We start from the raw sequence: 17,212 nt of genomic DNA, 5'->3' as shown, positions 1-17,212 counted from the left end.
ATTTGGGAACTTGTTAAGTGATGGCAGGTAGCACACTGATATAAGGATGAGTTATTGATAGTTAAGTAGGAAAAAAGTTAAGGATAGAGCTTGTATCCTATTCTAGGAAGAGCCCTGAAATGGGAAAAAGTCCAAGTGTACAGCAAACTAGTTGGCATGAATTTAAAAGGGTTATAAGTAGCTAGATTCTAAAGACAATGTGGTACAGGTTACAGATCTTCCCATCAGATATTTGCACACAATAGTACAATACAAGATAACTGTTTTTTGACTTAAATGGAATACAACAATAAAGCACCATAGTTAGTAATAAAACTCAATAATACCATCATCAAATCATGCTTTAAGATGAATGTCCCCTAATGTTCATAATTGTGAGATATCATTAATTTTGGACTCTACCAAGTTTATTTTCTGTCTAGCCCAAAAAGAAAAATTTAACAATCTACTCTAAAATCTATGCTATCATCATTTGTATATCAATCAGTGGCATATACACATCCTCAACTAAGCTTACCATCATCAAGAATATGATCAACATATCTAGAACCCTATAATTGGCATAGAGAGAATATATAATCTCAACTGAGCCTTACTATCTTCATCAAGCACACTTAAGCCTTGTCTAAATAATTTAATCATTAAGTCATTGGGAAGTGTGGAGAATCTCAATTAAACGCTATCAGTCAAATATAATGTAGAATGAGTAAACTCAATGAATGTCATCTAGTACTGAGGTCATGAGTAATCCCAGTTAAATCCATCTTGGATATGCGACATCAGCAATCTTATTTGCATCTCTACCTCTCATAATCCATTTTACAACTGCATTAATGGCTTAACAACTCATCAATGGTATTAAAGTTTTGGGATTTTCACTGGTAAATATTTTAATAACATAATGAATGATTAACAAGTCCAACTACTAGCCATCATTAGATGTAATTCAAGAGCCAAATTCGTCAAACAAACCACATACCTTGTAATTTTTTTGCCAAAAGCTTGACTGAATAATAGTAAAGTTTTTAATTATTGCAGCAGTTATAGAAGTCCAATAAGTCAACAGAGTCAAAATTCTTAGTCAATGCTTAGACAGATATCAGCCATTCAACAAAGTAAATATCAGTCAAGAGAGGGTCAAAATAAATCAGAACTCTTGCTCAATGGCCTGGTCCTCGCCAAAGTTGGCTTTCATGTCATATTGTTCAATTTTCCTCCAGTGTCCTTTTTTTGTTTTTAAGAGTAGCTTAGGTCAAAGCAGATTCAAGAGAGAACCTGAAAAATGATGCATTGTGAGCATTCAATAGCATCTATATATGCTATTGTTGATCTAATGTGCTAATGTGCCACCAGTCATCCTAGTCAACATATGACCTCATTTAGTGTTGCCATTAATTACTAGGTTTCTCAGGAGAGGGAATATAAGTTTTTGGAGTAAAAAAGTCCAAAAAAATTGGGAGTTTTTAGGATGATGTAATAATTAATAATCAATGATATTATCATTCTTAGATGAGAATTATGTTATCTTGTTGACTTTCTTATCTTATACTGCCCTCTATAATTTGATTATCATTTTGTGGGGTGATGGCCTATTGTGGAGGGTTTGGTCTAAGGAGATGGGGGGCAAGAGAAGAATTTTGGTAGGGGTAATTGTTGATATTATAGCTAGGTCGGATTCCTTCTAGGGCTGACCTAGCACTTTTGGGTGGCTAATTGGCTTGTCGGCCTTAGCCACAATATCTTGCAAAGTTCAATGTATAACTTGTTATTAGGTCTGGCCCTAAATGGGCGTCATCATTTGTGAAATGTAATTATAACATGTAACTTGTATTAGGTCCGGCCCTATACAAGTAACTTTTAAATTGTAATTGGGCTAACCCTATGTGTGGGCACCAAAATGAGATTCAGTTATCAATTTAAATGCAAGGCCGACCTAAGGAGAAGAGCGGTGCAGGGGCATAAGGAGACATGTGTGCATCAGTTGTATGTGTGTTGTTCCATGATGGTGTTTTGTGGTATGATGTGTGTTGATCCATGTTGATCCATGGTGATGTCCATGGTGGTCGCAAAAACAGTGTAATAATCCATAAGGCTCCACAAAGGTGTCAATTTGGTCCAAAGCCTTATATGGGCATTTTAGTTGTGTTTTTGGTGTTTAGGAGTCTTAGATGTGTTGTGTGTTCATTCTTGGCCTTTTGGTGTGAAGGCAAGAGCAAGATTGTAATAATGGTCAAAAGTTGCAATGTTGTCATGAGCAACTTTGACAAGTTTTTGCATTTTTGGTTACCCAACGGTTAGTTGGTTGAATGTACACGTTGGGGGTGGTTGGAGGAGTTCCTTGGCATGATATAAGCCTGAGGAACTATGCCAACAGGTTAGGAGAAGCTGGTAATGTAATTCCTGTTTCTAAAACCAATCAAAAACTGCATTTTTTCCCATTTTCCTTGAGTTTACTGCATTTGTACGGATTTGTACGGATGATAGGCATGAATTGAGAGCAGGGAAGTTTGAGGCTGTGAATCAAATTTCATTTGGCGTTGGAGTGAGGTCTTCAAACGTTTTGATTTGAAAGTTAGAGTAAATTCTTCATCGCTGGCCTGAGAAACCCTTAAAATCAGGGTTCAACATTCCATCGTGGGAATGGCCTGAAACCTTGGGGAATGTTGAATTGCCTTGTATACTAAATGTTCCAAGTGGTTTGGGAGGCAGGAAGTGTCATTTGATATTTTTAAGATGAAGTCCTAGGCTTGACATCTACTATGTGGCAAGCCTGTGCAGCAGAAGAAATGGTTGAAACCCTTGTGCAGCGGATTGAAGGGTGTGACAACTTGGCATGGTAGGGACCCTTGAGCATGTACAGACCCTAGAAAAGTGTCCATTCTTCCTTCTAATATGACTGGTGAAGACTTTTGTCAACAAATCTCCAAGACCGACTAGATAGGCCTAATTAGGGGAAATGTGGACAGACCTCTTAAACTCAAAACCCAGATGCCAAAGTGTGAAGTTTATAAGGGAATTCAAAAGGGTACTCAAATTTATGATTTATCCTAGGGGTTGTTAAGGGAGATTGGAAGTGATTGAGCAAAAACCCAAATAGGAGGCCTAATTGCTTGTAGCCCTTACTAGGTCTCTAGGGGTAAGAGGTATTGGGGATCTTGTAGAATCTGTTCAAGAGGTACAAAACAATGCAAATGCCATGTCTCACATAGTTTTCATCCACAAATGTCATACTTCACCACTTGAGCAAAAGATCCTATATGCTAAGGGTTTGGGGTTGTTAGGTGTCCTTGGTTGGAGGGATTGAGACCAAAGGAGTAGAAGACTCCTTGCCAATTTGGAGTTTCCTTATTGTGGGTGATCCTTGGGAAGGATACCAAGCCTTCGGAAGGCTAAAGGCGATACACCACTGGATGGTGTCTATTGAAGACCCTTTGAAGGGTGAAAGCAATCAAGTTGTGTTCAACACCAAACCCTCTGCATCAAAGAGACATAAAGTCTTATATATATGCAAGATCATTCTTCCATCAATAATACATTCATTGAGCAATCAATCTCATTCACACATCAGCGAACTACCTCTACTATTGATCAGCAAATCAGTTATCTTGTGCAGCGAATTCATCCTAGATATTATCTAGGGCTGGCGAACTTTCATCTAGGGCTGGAAAACCTCCTTTAGGGCTAGCGAATTCATCCACAAGGACAGCGAACTCCTCCTAGGGCTGTCAACTTCATCTACAAGGTCAGCGAACTTGTTCTAAGGGCTGCAAGATCAAGCAAATGGTCTACAATCAGATTATTGAATCATCTACAGCAAGCATACCTCAGATAAGTCTGCCCTAGTGTGTGCCCTAACTTGGATTATCATCTGCTGATTATATTATGCTTCAAGTGTTGAAGCAAAAGTTGTAAGACTTCTACTGATTTTGAGTTAATATAATCTGAGATCTTTGTTGCTGGGTTTTTCACCTCCAAGAGGGAGGTTTTCCCATGGTACTGTTGTGTTATGTGTGTTTATTGTTTCATTTCTGCATGTTGTTATCGGTCTGATCTATAAAATTAATAGTAATAAGAGCAAGCTACTCACATGGAAGTGCATCCAACCAATAGAAATGAGATAGATTGACCAAAAAGATGAAAATAGCAGATGTCTAAAATAAAATATCCTACAATTCCAATATCACAGGGAAATTGACTGAAGTTTCTATTGTTGACTCGGAGGACTGGATGCAAAATTCTATGCAGTAGCAAATGCAAAACTCAACAGAAGCGGTGTGTGTAATTTATAAGTTGAAAAAGCCAAACATGAAACAGAGGCATGTGACATCATCATTTGAAGCTGCAAAAAAATGTTAAACTCTAACACTCTGTTTCACCTTTAGTGCTTTTAATATTTCCACTTTTGTCAACATTTTCCAACTGATTCAAAGAGGAACTCAGAGGTTCCAAGCCTTTTTGAAGTCCAAGTGGAATTGATAAGAAAAACATGAGGAAGACAGGTAGCATGGTATTTTTATTCAAATTCCATCCCCTATAATATTCTAAGCTATGATAGAAGGGGATATCAATTTTGAGAATGGTTACATGATTCCATCTCTTGAAATCCCAATAACAGATCAGCTAAGAGGAGTTGGTATCCATATCTAATGAATGTGATTAAATGAAAAGGAACTGAAAGTAAACAGGTTGTATTGTATTAAGTGATGGGTTGTTGATACAAGGCAAAATCCCTTTCTAAATATCTTGGCACAATGCCCTCAAGCTGAGATTTGTAAAATCCATTCATACAAGGCATGAAGAGTTCTAATTACATTTCCAGTTGCACCAAATTTTCCATTTTCAATATTGAGGAAAAAAATAGTGTCCAAATTTTTAGGACAAAGCAGGAAATTGTAAAGCAGAAACTACATTAATTATGGACAGATTTTCTCGTCTCTTTTGACAGCTATAAGTAGCATGGGCATTGGATATTTTTCTCAAAGGCTATGTTGCCATGGAGGTTTGGGGATTCAGGTTCTGTAGTTTGTGAATTTTTCCTAGCTTTGGTACATTTAGGTTTGGCCATATGCATTTATATACATTCATACATAAATATAGAGGTACATATCTATTTATAAATATATAATCTATAGTCAATAGCATCTATAATTGTAGCCATTTGTTGTCCATATTGTCTCACAAGTTTTACAATGCCTTGTAGGATTTTTTCACTTATTGCCTATGAAATTGGGTAGATTCTACCTATTTATGTTGGGACTAGATGGGGGAGTCACTATATTTCTGTCCTGATGCAACCTCAATGCTTGAAACCTGCTTAACAGGGAGTTTTGATTTAGACGCTTTGATGCTTCTATCGCACTCTCGACCATGTGAGAATCCTCGACTCATCCTACTTCAATGTTTTGTACACTTGAGTTGCCTTTAGGTTCTTTCTTATGCACGTTTGGCCCAGGTTATTTTGGCTTGGATCCTTAAATCACCAATTCTTCTTCTTCTTCTTCTTCTTCAATTAACAACCTTTTGATGCCTCAAAGGTAACTCTCATAAGCTTCTGGCAATAAGTCTTTAGGTTCTATCTCCCATTCTTCTTTGTCTATTATTTTTTGCATTGGCTTTTCCACTTGGTTAGAAAGATCAAACCATGCTTCATTGGGTAGTGGTAAGTGTCTTGCTATCTCTTCCCACTCTGCCCTTGTATGGTTCCTTGTAGTGGAAGTGTTTTTTATTTTTCCATCTACAACTCTCATTTTGGATCACACTCTAACTTTGATTTCTTTCTCAAGATGGACTCTGACTTTGAGCTTGAATGTTTGAGGTTTCTTTGGATTTTCCTCATAGTCTTCTACTTCATTATCTTTCTATCAATCTTAGAGATTTCTTGATCTCTTGGTCTTGATCACATTTTGGTCTCTTCCCACCTTGATTGGGGTCAAAAGGCACGAATCTATGAAATATGACCCAATTTCTTTAAGGCAACAATGCCAAATTTTTATTGCTCTATCCGATAAAATTAATACTCAAAGTAATGACAGAGATAACAATGCATACCAGATATATGAGTAAAGTATATCTTTATTTGCACATGAAGTTATTATAGTAGTAGACCAGAGATGGTTGGCCAAGGATCAAACTACTTTTCTTGACTATGCTAATGCCATTTAAAGGATTTGATGCTTGCCATGAGAACACAAGCATCTATCAACTGATGCTTATAGCTACTCAAAAGTTGAAAAAAAAATTAATACATAGTTCAACACAACCATATGAACAAAACATAATAAAAGTATAGCATGCTGACTGCAACTTTATTTCAAAAGGACAACTTAAATATTATTATTATTTTAACAAAGTGGTAGTCTAAATGAGACATTATAGTATTTTATTTAAAAAATATTTTTAAGCACTCAGAAGGAAAAGTAAGTTCAAATTGAAGGTCCAAAAGGCATGTCTAAAATAAAGTCATTTGCTTAAAGCAAATCGTCCATTATCATTATTTTCAATTCCATTTTTGGAGGTTGAGCATTCAAGGACGAAAACCATTGGTGTAGGAGATTTGGAGGATGAAAACCCTCTTGATTTCCATTGTTGAATTGTGGACAAAAAACATCTTGTCCATTTGAGGCAATTCCATTTGGAGATTGCATTTGTGTTGATTATTGAGTTTATTTGAATATTATAGTCGTTGAGGATCAGATCTATCAAGTATTTGCAAACAAATTGAATCAACATTTTATTAGTGGCTATTCTGTAGGAATTTTCAGATCAATTAGATCATCATTGTTGCTGTTCAGGATTAGATTTTCTATTTTGAAGGTTTTCAATGCCTTGTTGTTGCACCAAGGTTACTCAATCACCATTCATTATTTACTAGCTACTAAACAACATTAATAACATTTATTTAAGCATGGTTGATGTGGTGCCACCCTTGTTTCTGTAATTAGGGGGTATATTTGCCATTTTCAATTTTCCATATTCTAGCTGCTATATTGATTGTTGCTGCTGTTACCAGTATCATACAACTCTTATAGATCCATCCCAGCCGCCATGTCTTGCTGTTGTACCAGTAATGAAGGGTGCTGTATATCTTAGCCTAACATGTGTTATTTATTGCTGAGTTGCCTTATTGCTGCCGCTGCTGTACACTTCTAGCCACTCTTTTTCAAGATCTTGTGCCAACACTGGAGTTTCTACCTGACTGATCTGTACAACTTTATGGCCTGTTTGTGAGTGGAATATGTTGTCATCATGTACTGAAATGATTAAAATTAAATATATAGTTATGATGAGTTGCAGACCTATATCTAGTATTTTATGTGATGTTCGAGGTATTAATTGCCACTGTCATAAAGGAACTTTGTTGTCTGTATGTACTATGTACTATTCTACTAATTCAGCATTCATTGTTCAAATGTGCAAGGGTTTCCATTGGCCATTAATATTTGGATCTTTTATCATGATTGGTTATGATTGATATCTGAGTGTTCCTAAATTTATATCAGCCTTGTATATTGTTGAACAGGCTACTGTATTCATGTTATTTGGATGTATGAGGGTTTCCCATATTTATTTTTGATCTTTATTACTGCCAATCAACATTCTGATATTAAAGTTTCACATCTATGCTTTACATTTCATATTTATTGTAGTTTGCACTAATTAGAAAATACCTATGTTCCACGGAGTCTTGGAATGAGGGGATGTGGGGGATGAAGGGCCTAGATTTGAGGACAATGGAGGAGTGAAAATGGGTGGAGGTTTGGAGGTTGAGTACCTGGTGGGTTCAAGAGGCACACCTCTTGTGGGGGTTAGGGGCCAAAACCCTAGAAAGGTCAAGGAGTAGTGCCTCTTGCAGCGGTTTGGGGGCGGAGCCCCTTCCACCAAGTGCAAATTAAGGCATTCAAAACCACGCAAACCTTATGGCACATGTGATTTCCACAATTATCACTCTTTTTGAAACATGGGAGCGGTTTGGAATGAGGCTCAGATGCCTATTTTATAAGTTTTTTGTGAGTTCTCAGGTTTTGGGTGGGGCCCATAGACCATAGGTTTAGGGTTGGTGGCAAGTAGATTAAAAACACTTTGATTTATTAAAAATATTGAGTTTTTCATTTTTCTACAATGGGGGACACTTGAAAGCCTTGGAGATAGTTGGGAGACACTTGGGAGACACTTGGGAGTCCCCTGAATGTCTTATAGATGTCTTGGAGTCCCCAAGCCATTCCCAAACCAGGGGTACATTCCGAAAATGTCCCTAGGTTTGGAGAAGATGCTGTGAGATGGCAGGGGGACATAAATCCAAGTCTCCTTGTCTCATCAACATACCCATCCTAGAAACATGGAGATTTTGTTGGGGGAGGTTGGGGGATAGGTCCACATGGAACTCTGGAAAATACAGGAAAATTGCATATTTTACAAAATTTCTAGCTAGGACATTACAAGTCATGGTTAATGATGAATCAAAAGTGTAATTTTTTCAATGGACCTCCTTGAATGAGATAATAAAAGAATTATTTGAGTAAGTACATTTTGAGAGAAGGTTGAAAAGATCCTAAAGTTGTGTGAGCTGCTTGTCTGATATGTGAGAATGTTTCATGACAAACCAAGATGTGTGAGATGGCAGGGGGACATAAACCCAAGTCTCCTTGTCTCATCAACATACCCATCCTAGAAACATGGATTTTGTTGGGGGAGGCTGGGGGATAGGTCCACATGGAACTCTGGAAAATACAGGAAAACTGCATATTTTACAAAATTTCTAGCTAGGACATTACAAGTCATGGTTAATGATGAATCAAAAGTGTAATTTTTTCAATGGACCTACTTGAATGAGATAATAAAAGAATTATTTGAGTAAGTACATTTTGAGAGAAGGTTGAAAAGATCCTAAAGTTGTGTGAGCTGCTTGTCTGATATTTGAGAATGTTTCATGACAAACCAATATGAACAAAGCAAAGGGAAAGAGCAATGTTGAATAAATCAAGCATATATGGGAAATTATTGACAACCACTGAGACACTACATTGTCATTTAAAAGCAACAACTTGCTATTTGAAGTGGATTATTTTCAAACATCAATGATCATCTATATTGTTTGCTTGATGGTTTGACTTTTAGAGGACTAATGTATTGTTCTTAAGTTTTTCATACATTGCTAACTAAATAAAACTTGACCAACTGTAGGATATTTTTGTTTGACATCATTTATTTTTTACTTTATAGGCTATTATTGTGTCCTTTTGGAAAGTACTAAATCTATTACATATTTGATAGCGTCAGTATGGACTGAAGGATGGTGGCTTTTGTTAGCACTTTCTTAAGGACATAAAATAATTTATGCTGAACAAAAGAGACTTGTTAACGACTTTCACCACCACTGACAAATTTCACCTCTGCTGAATTTTCTCACCATCTAATTAGCTGAACAATGCTAGATGGCACCTAAATGTCTTCATAGGAACCAGGAACAATCTAGTCCATTTCATTTGGATAGGGCTTTTGTTGTGACAAACCTTTATGATGTCACAATTTCCCCCCAAAATTATTTTAATAATGCCTCACAATTATATAAGCTTTGACAAAAGGACCCATGATTTTTTTTTCTGTGAAGCTTTCTCATAATAGATCATTTAAGTCAGAAATTAGAAATCCAAAGGATCATCAACTGAATGGTATCACAAATATTAAACTCTGAAACTTTTGAATAAGAACTATGAATGAGAATGCATACAATGACCTATAATGATGTGAATTTCAGTCAGCTGTTGCCCTAAGCTACCACAGAAGCTACAGATAAATATTCTACAGAGTTTTGTGAATTTATAAGTTAAGTTGCATTCTTTCATAGCATAGAAATATCCTGACATGAAAATGAAGTTTTCCTTTCCCTTAAATTATTTCTTTTACACTTGTCTATGATTCTCGTCCATCTCATGTTCCTTTGCAATCTGCCAACCTAGTTAAAAATCTTTGTAATTGTTTTGAAATATTAAAAAAATTTCCCCTAAAATACCCAGTAGTATTCGGAGGCAAAAATGTGTGCTTTGCCTACTGAAATAGGAACTATTACTGAATTTTGTTCTTAATCTGTAGCACAATAACTTAGTTCATATAAAATTTAAGAGATATGATGTATTACTAATACTAACCTTGTTTACACATAGAAATGTTCCAGATTGATGTGAAAGAATATGTTGAATTTCTTTCTCTAGTAGATCAGTCTACCTGCTATGAATTTGCTTATACAGACACTCTGTTTTTTCCTCTTGCCTTTACAGCTCGAAGGGGAGGCAACTGCTAGAGCTATCAGGTTTGCGAAATTTGTGAACACACCACTGTATGTTGTTCATGTAATGAGTATTGATGCCCTTGATGAGATTGTCAGCGCTCGCAGATCTGGTATCCTCCATATCTAAGAGTTAATTTTACTTCATATTCCTATAAAAAAATACATTATATACTGCTGAACTTATAATACATTTTGACTATGTATGATTATGTTAGTCATGGAGTTATTTCTTTCTTTTTTGTGGTAGATTCTATGTCCTGTTTAAATTTCATTTTGCTTTTATATTTGCATTTTGTAATAAGCATTTGAGCTCCATTTAATTATTTGATTCAACAAAATGATTTAAAAGTGTAAACCTCTTTGTAAAGCTCAATCTGAGTAGAGTAAAATTGAAATATGACTAAATATTGCCGATTTCTAGGCCTAAAGAAGTTTCGGCATTATTTAAATTCATTAACTGTATATTACAGCTGGTTATATAATGCTTTAATTGAAAAGAAACGTGGTCTGAATTAGTAACCTTTGAGTTCCAGGGCAAAGGGTAATAGGAGAGCCAGTTGTTTCGGGCCTTGTCCTTGATGATTCTAAGCTTTGGGATCCGGACTTCAATATTGCAGCCCAGTAAATACAGTTGTACTTAATAATTTTGTTTTATCTATTGTCTTTCTTGTGTGAATCTTTAATCCCTGATTATTTTTGTTTCATATTTTATTTTTCAGATATGTTATGAGTCCACCAATAAGGTCATCTGGACATCACAAAGCCCTTCAGGCTGCTCTTTCAACTGGGCTCTTGCAGGTCAACTATCTATCCTTTTTAAGTCAGTTGGATTTTCTCACATTGTCTTGGTTGAGTGGATCAGCTCAATGTTGACAGTGCCTCCGATTAATCACTTGGAACTTGTTTCTGATTATGCAATTAAACATACCTGGATTAAATTTTCATTCCTTTTAAATTTGTACTGTTATAAGGAAAGCACATATATAGTATGCATTGCATTTTATGAGATCTTCATATTGGAAAATCAACATGTACTTTCTATTTTTTGTCACTCTGTTTTTCCTCTCTCTTGAGGTTGCACACATAATGAACTTGATAACCTTTCCAAGGAGATCGATATTTTAAAGATTTTTTTTTAGTTGAGGTACACAGAAACTTTCAGCTATTTTTGGTTAGAGTTTGTTTGAAAAGCTTATGACCTTTGGTTTTTGGATTTGATGTGTTACTACATGATGTTGGATCACTTCAGGAATCCAGTACTCTAATTCATTGGATGTAGAAATTGGAATCCATGCAAATGTAATGACTTCCATAGATTCCATTTAATTATCCAAATCAACCAATGCAATCTGCAGTGTGCTACTGCTAACACTCTTTCACAGTTGCACAAGGGCAATAAGGTGAATGTTTAGAGAACACTGATCACTATATCAAAACGAGACATTTTTCCTCAAACAATTAAGCATGCAAAATTTACAGAAAAAATTGTGTTGCACATTTGTTTCTCACTCAAGATCTCATTAAGGTGAATTTGCGTTGCACTTTATTTCTCATTCAAGATCCTGGCTAAGGTGAATTTGTGGGAACAGTGTTATTGGATATTGCCATAGCTATCATAGTATATTTTGTATGGAAGTTAATGTTCAACTCTAATAGTGTGACTGGAGGTGGAACTTATAAATAACAAAGGAGCATATTTATGGGGTCAACATGTTTTCATAAAAGTTTCTATTTCCATTTGACATCGCAAATTTGAGTTATACTTGTACACAATTGCAACATTAGATATTTGTAACAGTCCACTATCTGTACCTGCATGGTAGTCATGTTGATCTGTACGAGACATTACAATAACCAATAATTATTGGTAAGTCATGAGACATGATAAAATACTATATAAATACTTAAAGATTGATCCTATATTTAAATATTGATCCAAGAATCTCATAATTACTTTATTCTATTTTTCTCTATTCTTGCTTTCTATGTTGAATGCATTCTTTGTGATGTTTGAAGATGTTCCTTCTCATTTTTCATTCCTTTGTTCATTTTATAAAAGAAGTGATGAAAACTTCTCAAAATCAAATTCTCGAGTCTCCACAATTAGGTCAAGAACTCAACAAAGGAATTAGATGATGGTGGCAAATTCTGCATTATCAGTGCAAACAAATCTTGACCATCCACTGTATTTTCAACGGCTGCCAAATGATCATTGAGATCCTTCATAAACAAAATCTAGTTAGGAATAGATCCTCCTTCCTACAACTTAGTGGAAAACAAAAGACTTTTTGAATACAAAGCTCTCCTGGCTTTAGATGCTTGATATTTTGTTTTGAGACTTTCCTGTAATACTGGAGCCTTAGTGGCATTTTTTACCTTTGGCACTAGTGCTTCAGCAACAGATAATTTTAGAAGTATTAAAGCTTCCTTATGCCTTTTGTCATAGTCCTCTTGGTGATCTTTAGGTTGTGCCTCCTTGTTCAACACAATTTGATCAAGATCACGATACTCAAAAATGGTGAGTATTTTGGGAGTCCATAGACTATATTCTTGCCAATCAATTTTTGAGAGTTGGACAAAAGCAATGTTTGGATTCCTGCCATGTTAGCACACTGCACTAGACTTGGGATTGATGAAAACAGTTAAATTTGGAGATACATTAGAGCTGGAACAAAAACACTTTATAGGGATGTTTGAGACTCCATTAGAATCAATGTGGTAAGTTTTAAGGAGAAAATCCCTCAAAGTTTGAAAGATATTCAATTAACAATATCTTTTTAGGCAAATTGTCTTTACAATTAAAACTAGAGATCTGTGAGAGCTGAAAAAAATCACTTTATAGAAATGTTTTAGACTCCACTAGACACAATGTGACAAATTTTTGGGAGAAAATTCCTCACTGTTTGAAAAATATTAATTTAACAATATTTGCTTACGAAGATTAATGTAACAATATAATCTGGAGATGTGAAAACAATGGAGTAAAAATAATATATGGGGAACTTTGTGTGGTTACTACACACAACATGGTTGAGTTTTAGGAGAAAATTCCTTCTAGATGAGAAGATATGAAATTTACACTAATTTCTCTAGAACGCTGAAATTTTAAGCACATATAAGGTTCTACAAATCAAATTTATGCTATACTCTTTAGAAAAGCGATAATCGAATACTTATTTGTCCACACACTTGATGCAGTCAAATGATTGCCAATGCCCCTTTTGGTTACACTATTTAGCTCTATAATATGGCAATATCCTTTGCCCATCTGATTCAAACAATGGTTGTTTCAAATGCTGGGACCCTAATTGGCTATCCTATTCACAAGACTATCTTTCCTATTTTCTCTTTCTTATCCACCAAACAATTTGTACCAATATACACCTCTAGATCTCAAGACCTTTTAGTTTGTTTTGGAATTAGATTTGTGATCTATAGGAGCCTGTTGTATAGACTTATACTGTAACTTCTAATGTGTTTGCTGTTGATGTGTTTTTTAGACACCTCAATAGATCACAATAGATGATGTGTTATATGTGAGACTAATTAGATTTGTAATCTTCATCTGATCTTCCATGTAGTCCAACTCCTCAATAGATGAAGCGAATATCTTTTCCCATTTAGGTCCCAAGTCACTAATCTTACCCACAAGTGTCATAAATGATTGAATATCCTCCAATTATCCTTCTGAAAGTGATCTGGAACTTCCAAAGAAAATACTTTGAACCTTTTCCGCTATCTTGTCAACGGCCATGTCAGCTTCAACTTTCATTTCTACTCCAAGAATCATTTCAGCTGCTGCTACAGTCTTATCATTTATTGTTTCTATCATATTTGCAACTCGATCACAACCACTACTAATGTTTTCAAACATACTTCTTCTCATTTTGAGCTTAGAATGCCATCCACAGAAGTCATATTTCTGCCCATACCTTATTATTCCAGCATCCAGCAAGGTTTGTCTTGGAATATCCATTAATGCTTGCAACCTCGGGTTGGTGAATTTCCTTGTATAAACAAAAGACATCATAAGAAGCCATAAGAACGACAGTCCTATCAAGTATGGCTGAAACTGTATCAAATACATGAGCCAGGTCTCCCACAAATTTGTTCGCCTTAGTGAAGGAAGTGTCAATCCATTTTTTCAACATTTGGGAATTATTTCTCATCTCCTCCAAATCATCCACTGTGTCTGGCAGGAGTAATGATGGAGGTATGCTCGAAGGATCAACTTGCCTTATGGGATTCCTTATTTGTTGCACATAATTTTTCAAGGCATTCAATTCTTTTTTAAGCTTCTTACTATGCTGTAGCTCAATTTGTAATCTCTCATGGATTGTCTTCACTGTATCATCCAAGTCTTCCATTGTCTGCTCTGTAGTAATAGGTCCTAACTCAATTGTCTCCAAATCATACTCATCAGCAGTGATCTCATATTGTGGCTTGTCCACTCTTGGGGTAGCAATTTGTATGACTCAAGATCCAACACTGTCTTTTGTGATTTTTGAAAGCTTGGCAGCCTTTTTCTTCTCCTCTATCGGACCAACTCTATTCAAGAAGTCATCCACGTTGTCAATTATCTCTTCTTCAGTTACTATCACTTCTTTATTTATTCTTTCTCGTAGCCATGCTGGAATAGTGGATCTTCCTTCTCTGCCTGTAACTCCTTAATTTGCTGTTCAGCTCAGGGTGGAGAGGTCGCTTCATCATCATGATTTCCTATATCCATGTATTCATCTTCGGCTGCCTTATCATTTGCAATTGTTTCTCATGCTCTTGGAGGATTTTGTCCATGGGGCTGTTTTCCTTTAGCTATCCTATCTCCTTGATCGTTATGTATAGTGGATTCTAGTGATTCATTTGCACCTTGATCAATACCTCCCTTCCAAGATGACTGTCCTTCATTGTTGGCCGTTTTGTTCATACTAACCTCACGGATGGAAGAGGTGCTAGTGGAAGAATGAATTGTACTTGTCCTTTTCTTCTTCTGTTTTGACCCCTCCTTGTGACTTCCTTTTCTTTTAGAGCTCATAGGTTGAGTCGACTAGGTAGCACTCTTGTTTATGCTTACACTTTTTGTTTCCTCATCTCAAGAATTTGGATCTCCCATCATATCAAAGGTGAGCTGCACATTTTGACTTTTCAATTTGTTATTTTGATAATCTACCCATCCTTTTGTGTAAGCCAAGATGGGTCTCATCAACTCATTCATGTCACTGACTTCTACTTCAACCCAATTGACTTCCATTTCTTTATTTTTTACTTGCTCATAAGCACGCTGGAGGTGCCTTCCATCATCTTGCACTTGATCTGTGATTGTGAACACTCTAAATATCTTGATGATATCTATAGGCAATGTGGAGAACATCATCTTTCTAATCGCAAAATCATCTTTGACATTCATCCAATAGTCTTCTATATGTGCCCTGCGCTTGTGGCTGTTACCATTCTTCCTCTTCATGTTGCCGTATGGATCAAAATTAGTTCTTGAAGGATATTCGGTGAAGGAATAAAATTTCATCTCCTCTTCCGATCTCTCAGCTGCTTGCAAAGATGGACATACCTCCAATGATTGTCCAACACAATGGGAAAGAAAATCCTAGTCTTATGTTTGTCCTTTTGAGTCTTGTCATATGTAACTAATTGCCTCAACACCTCTAATAACACCATCTTGTTAGTAGGATAACATGGAAGCTTGTATGGTGGAGATGAGAATCCTTGAACTCATATATAGGTGAACTTGGGAAACTAAATGAACCAAGCACCTTATTTCATCACCAAGTCTTGTGCCTACGGGGAAAACCTTTGATGGATGCCGCCTTGCAACTTTCTTGTTATATGCATGGAGAAGACATCATTCACTCTCCGATAATGTGCCTTGTTATGAAAATGCAGTTATGTGTAGTTCTTGCATACCCTTATTTCTCCTTTTCCATTCCCTACTAGGCCTCTATACATCAATCCGGCATACTCATGATTTCTAGCAAGAGAGTGGATGATGTAGGAGCTCTTATGAAATTGTTTGGTGTGCTCAAGTCTTCTCAATTTGATGTAGTGAAGGATGGGATGGGGGGTATAAGGGGATAGTGAAGGAAGTTTAGGATATGCACGGGTGAGATGGAAGGATAGGAAGGTAGGTGGGTAGGGGATGATGAATGGTAGGAAGGATGGAGGGTGGATGAATGGAAGGGATAAAAGGTGAAGTGGAAGGCTGTGAAGGATGAAAGTGGAAGGTGAAGGAAGGTGAAGTGGAAGTGGTACCACAACATGAGTTCCTCTCTAATTTTGAAGGCACATGATGATTATGATCAAATTAAATGATCATCCTGACTTGTTCATCTCCTAAGCCCTGAGAGCTAACTGACCTTACTCCAACTCAAAGAGAGAGACACGACTTGATCAGCTCTTGACATCCTAAGACACTGCACTTCTTCCAAGTGAAAGGCTAATAGCTAAATACTCTACAACAAAACCAAGAAAGCAAAAAAGGTGGGGGTCCCCAACTTGCAATGGGGCGATGTGTGAAAACTGCTGAAAATGTAGCTAGGTCGTATCCCTTGATTGGGCCGACCTAGCTTGGTAAATTTTAGATGTGGCCTTTGGCCTTAAAATTTATTGTGTAATTTGTAAATTCGATAGGTCAGGTCCCAGTCATATGTAACTTGTAAAGGGTTATTGGTTAGGTCCTAACCTATGTAACTTGTGGTTATAAATGTGTCTGACCCCATAATGTAACTTGTGACCATTGGAGATTGGTCCCGCCTAGGCACATAAAACACTCAAAGGGCAAACACAAATGTAACGTGTGGAAGCATGGACCTATTCATGTAACTTAAACTAAAAGCATTATATTTTGGCGCCAAAGTCCTTAGCTGACTAAGGCAAGATATAATGCTTGTACCTCCTATATAATCAATGGATTGTAAT

General features: G+C 36.3%; 1 protein-coding gene across 2 annotated transcripts in view; it reads left to right on the top strand.

Annotated features, from left to right (window-relative positions):
* LOC131076134 (dihydropyrimidinase) overlaps positions 1–17,212 on the top strand; it is an 80,439-nt gene that overhangs the window by 28,741 nt on the left and 34,486 nt on the right. For both annotated transcript variants that reach the window (XM_058013198.2, XM_058013206.2), the window contains exons 6-8: positions 10,275–10,395; positions 10,819–10,906; positions 11,005–11,083. In XM_058013198.2, the coding sequence (XP_057869181.2) occupies positions 10,275–10,395; positions 10,819–10,906; positions 11,005–11,083 (288 nt within the window). The remainder of the gene's footprint in view (positions 1–10,274; positions 10,396–10,818; positions 10,907–11,004; positions 11,084–17,212) is intronic.

Source organism: Cryptomeria japonica, chromosome 10 (assembly GCF_030272615.1).
Source record: "Cryptomeria japonica chromosome 10, Sugi_1.0, whole genome shotgun sequence".
NCBI classification, from domain to species: Eukaryota; Viridiplantae; Streptophyta; class Pinopsida; order Cupressales; family Cupressaceae; genus Cryptomeria; species Cryptomeria japonica.
Note: the sequence above shows the minus strand (reverse complement) of the source record. Positions and strands in the feature narration are given on the sequence as shown.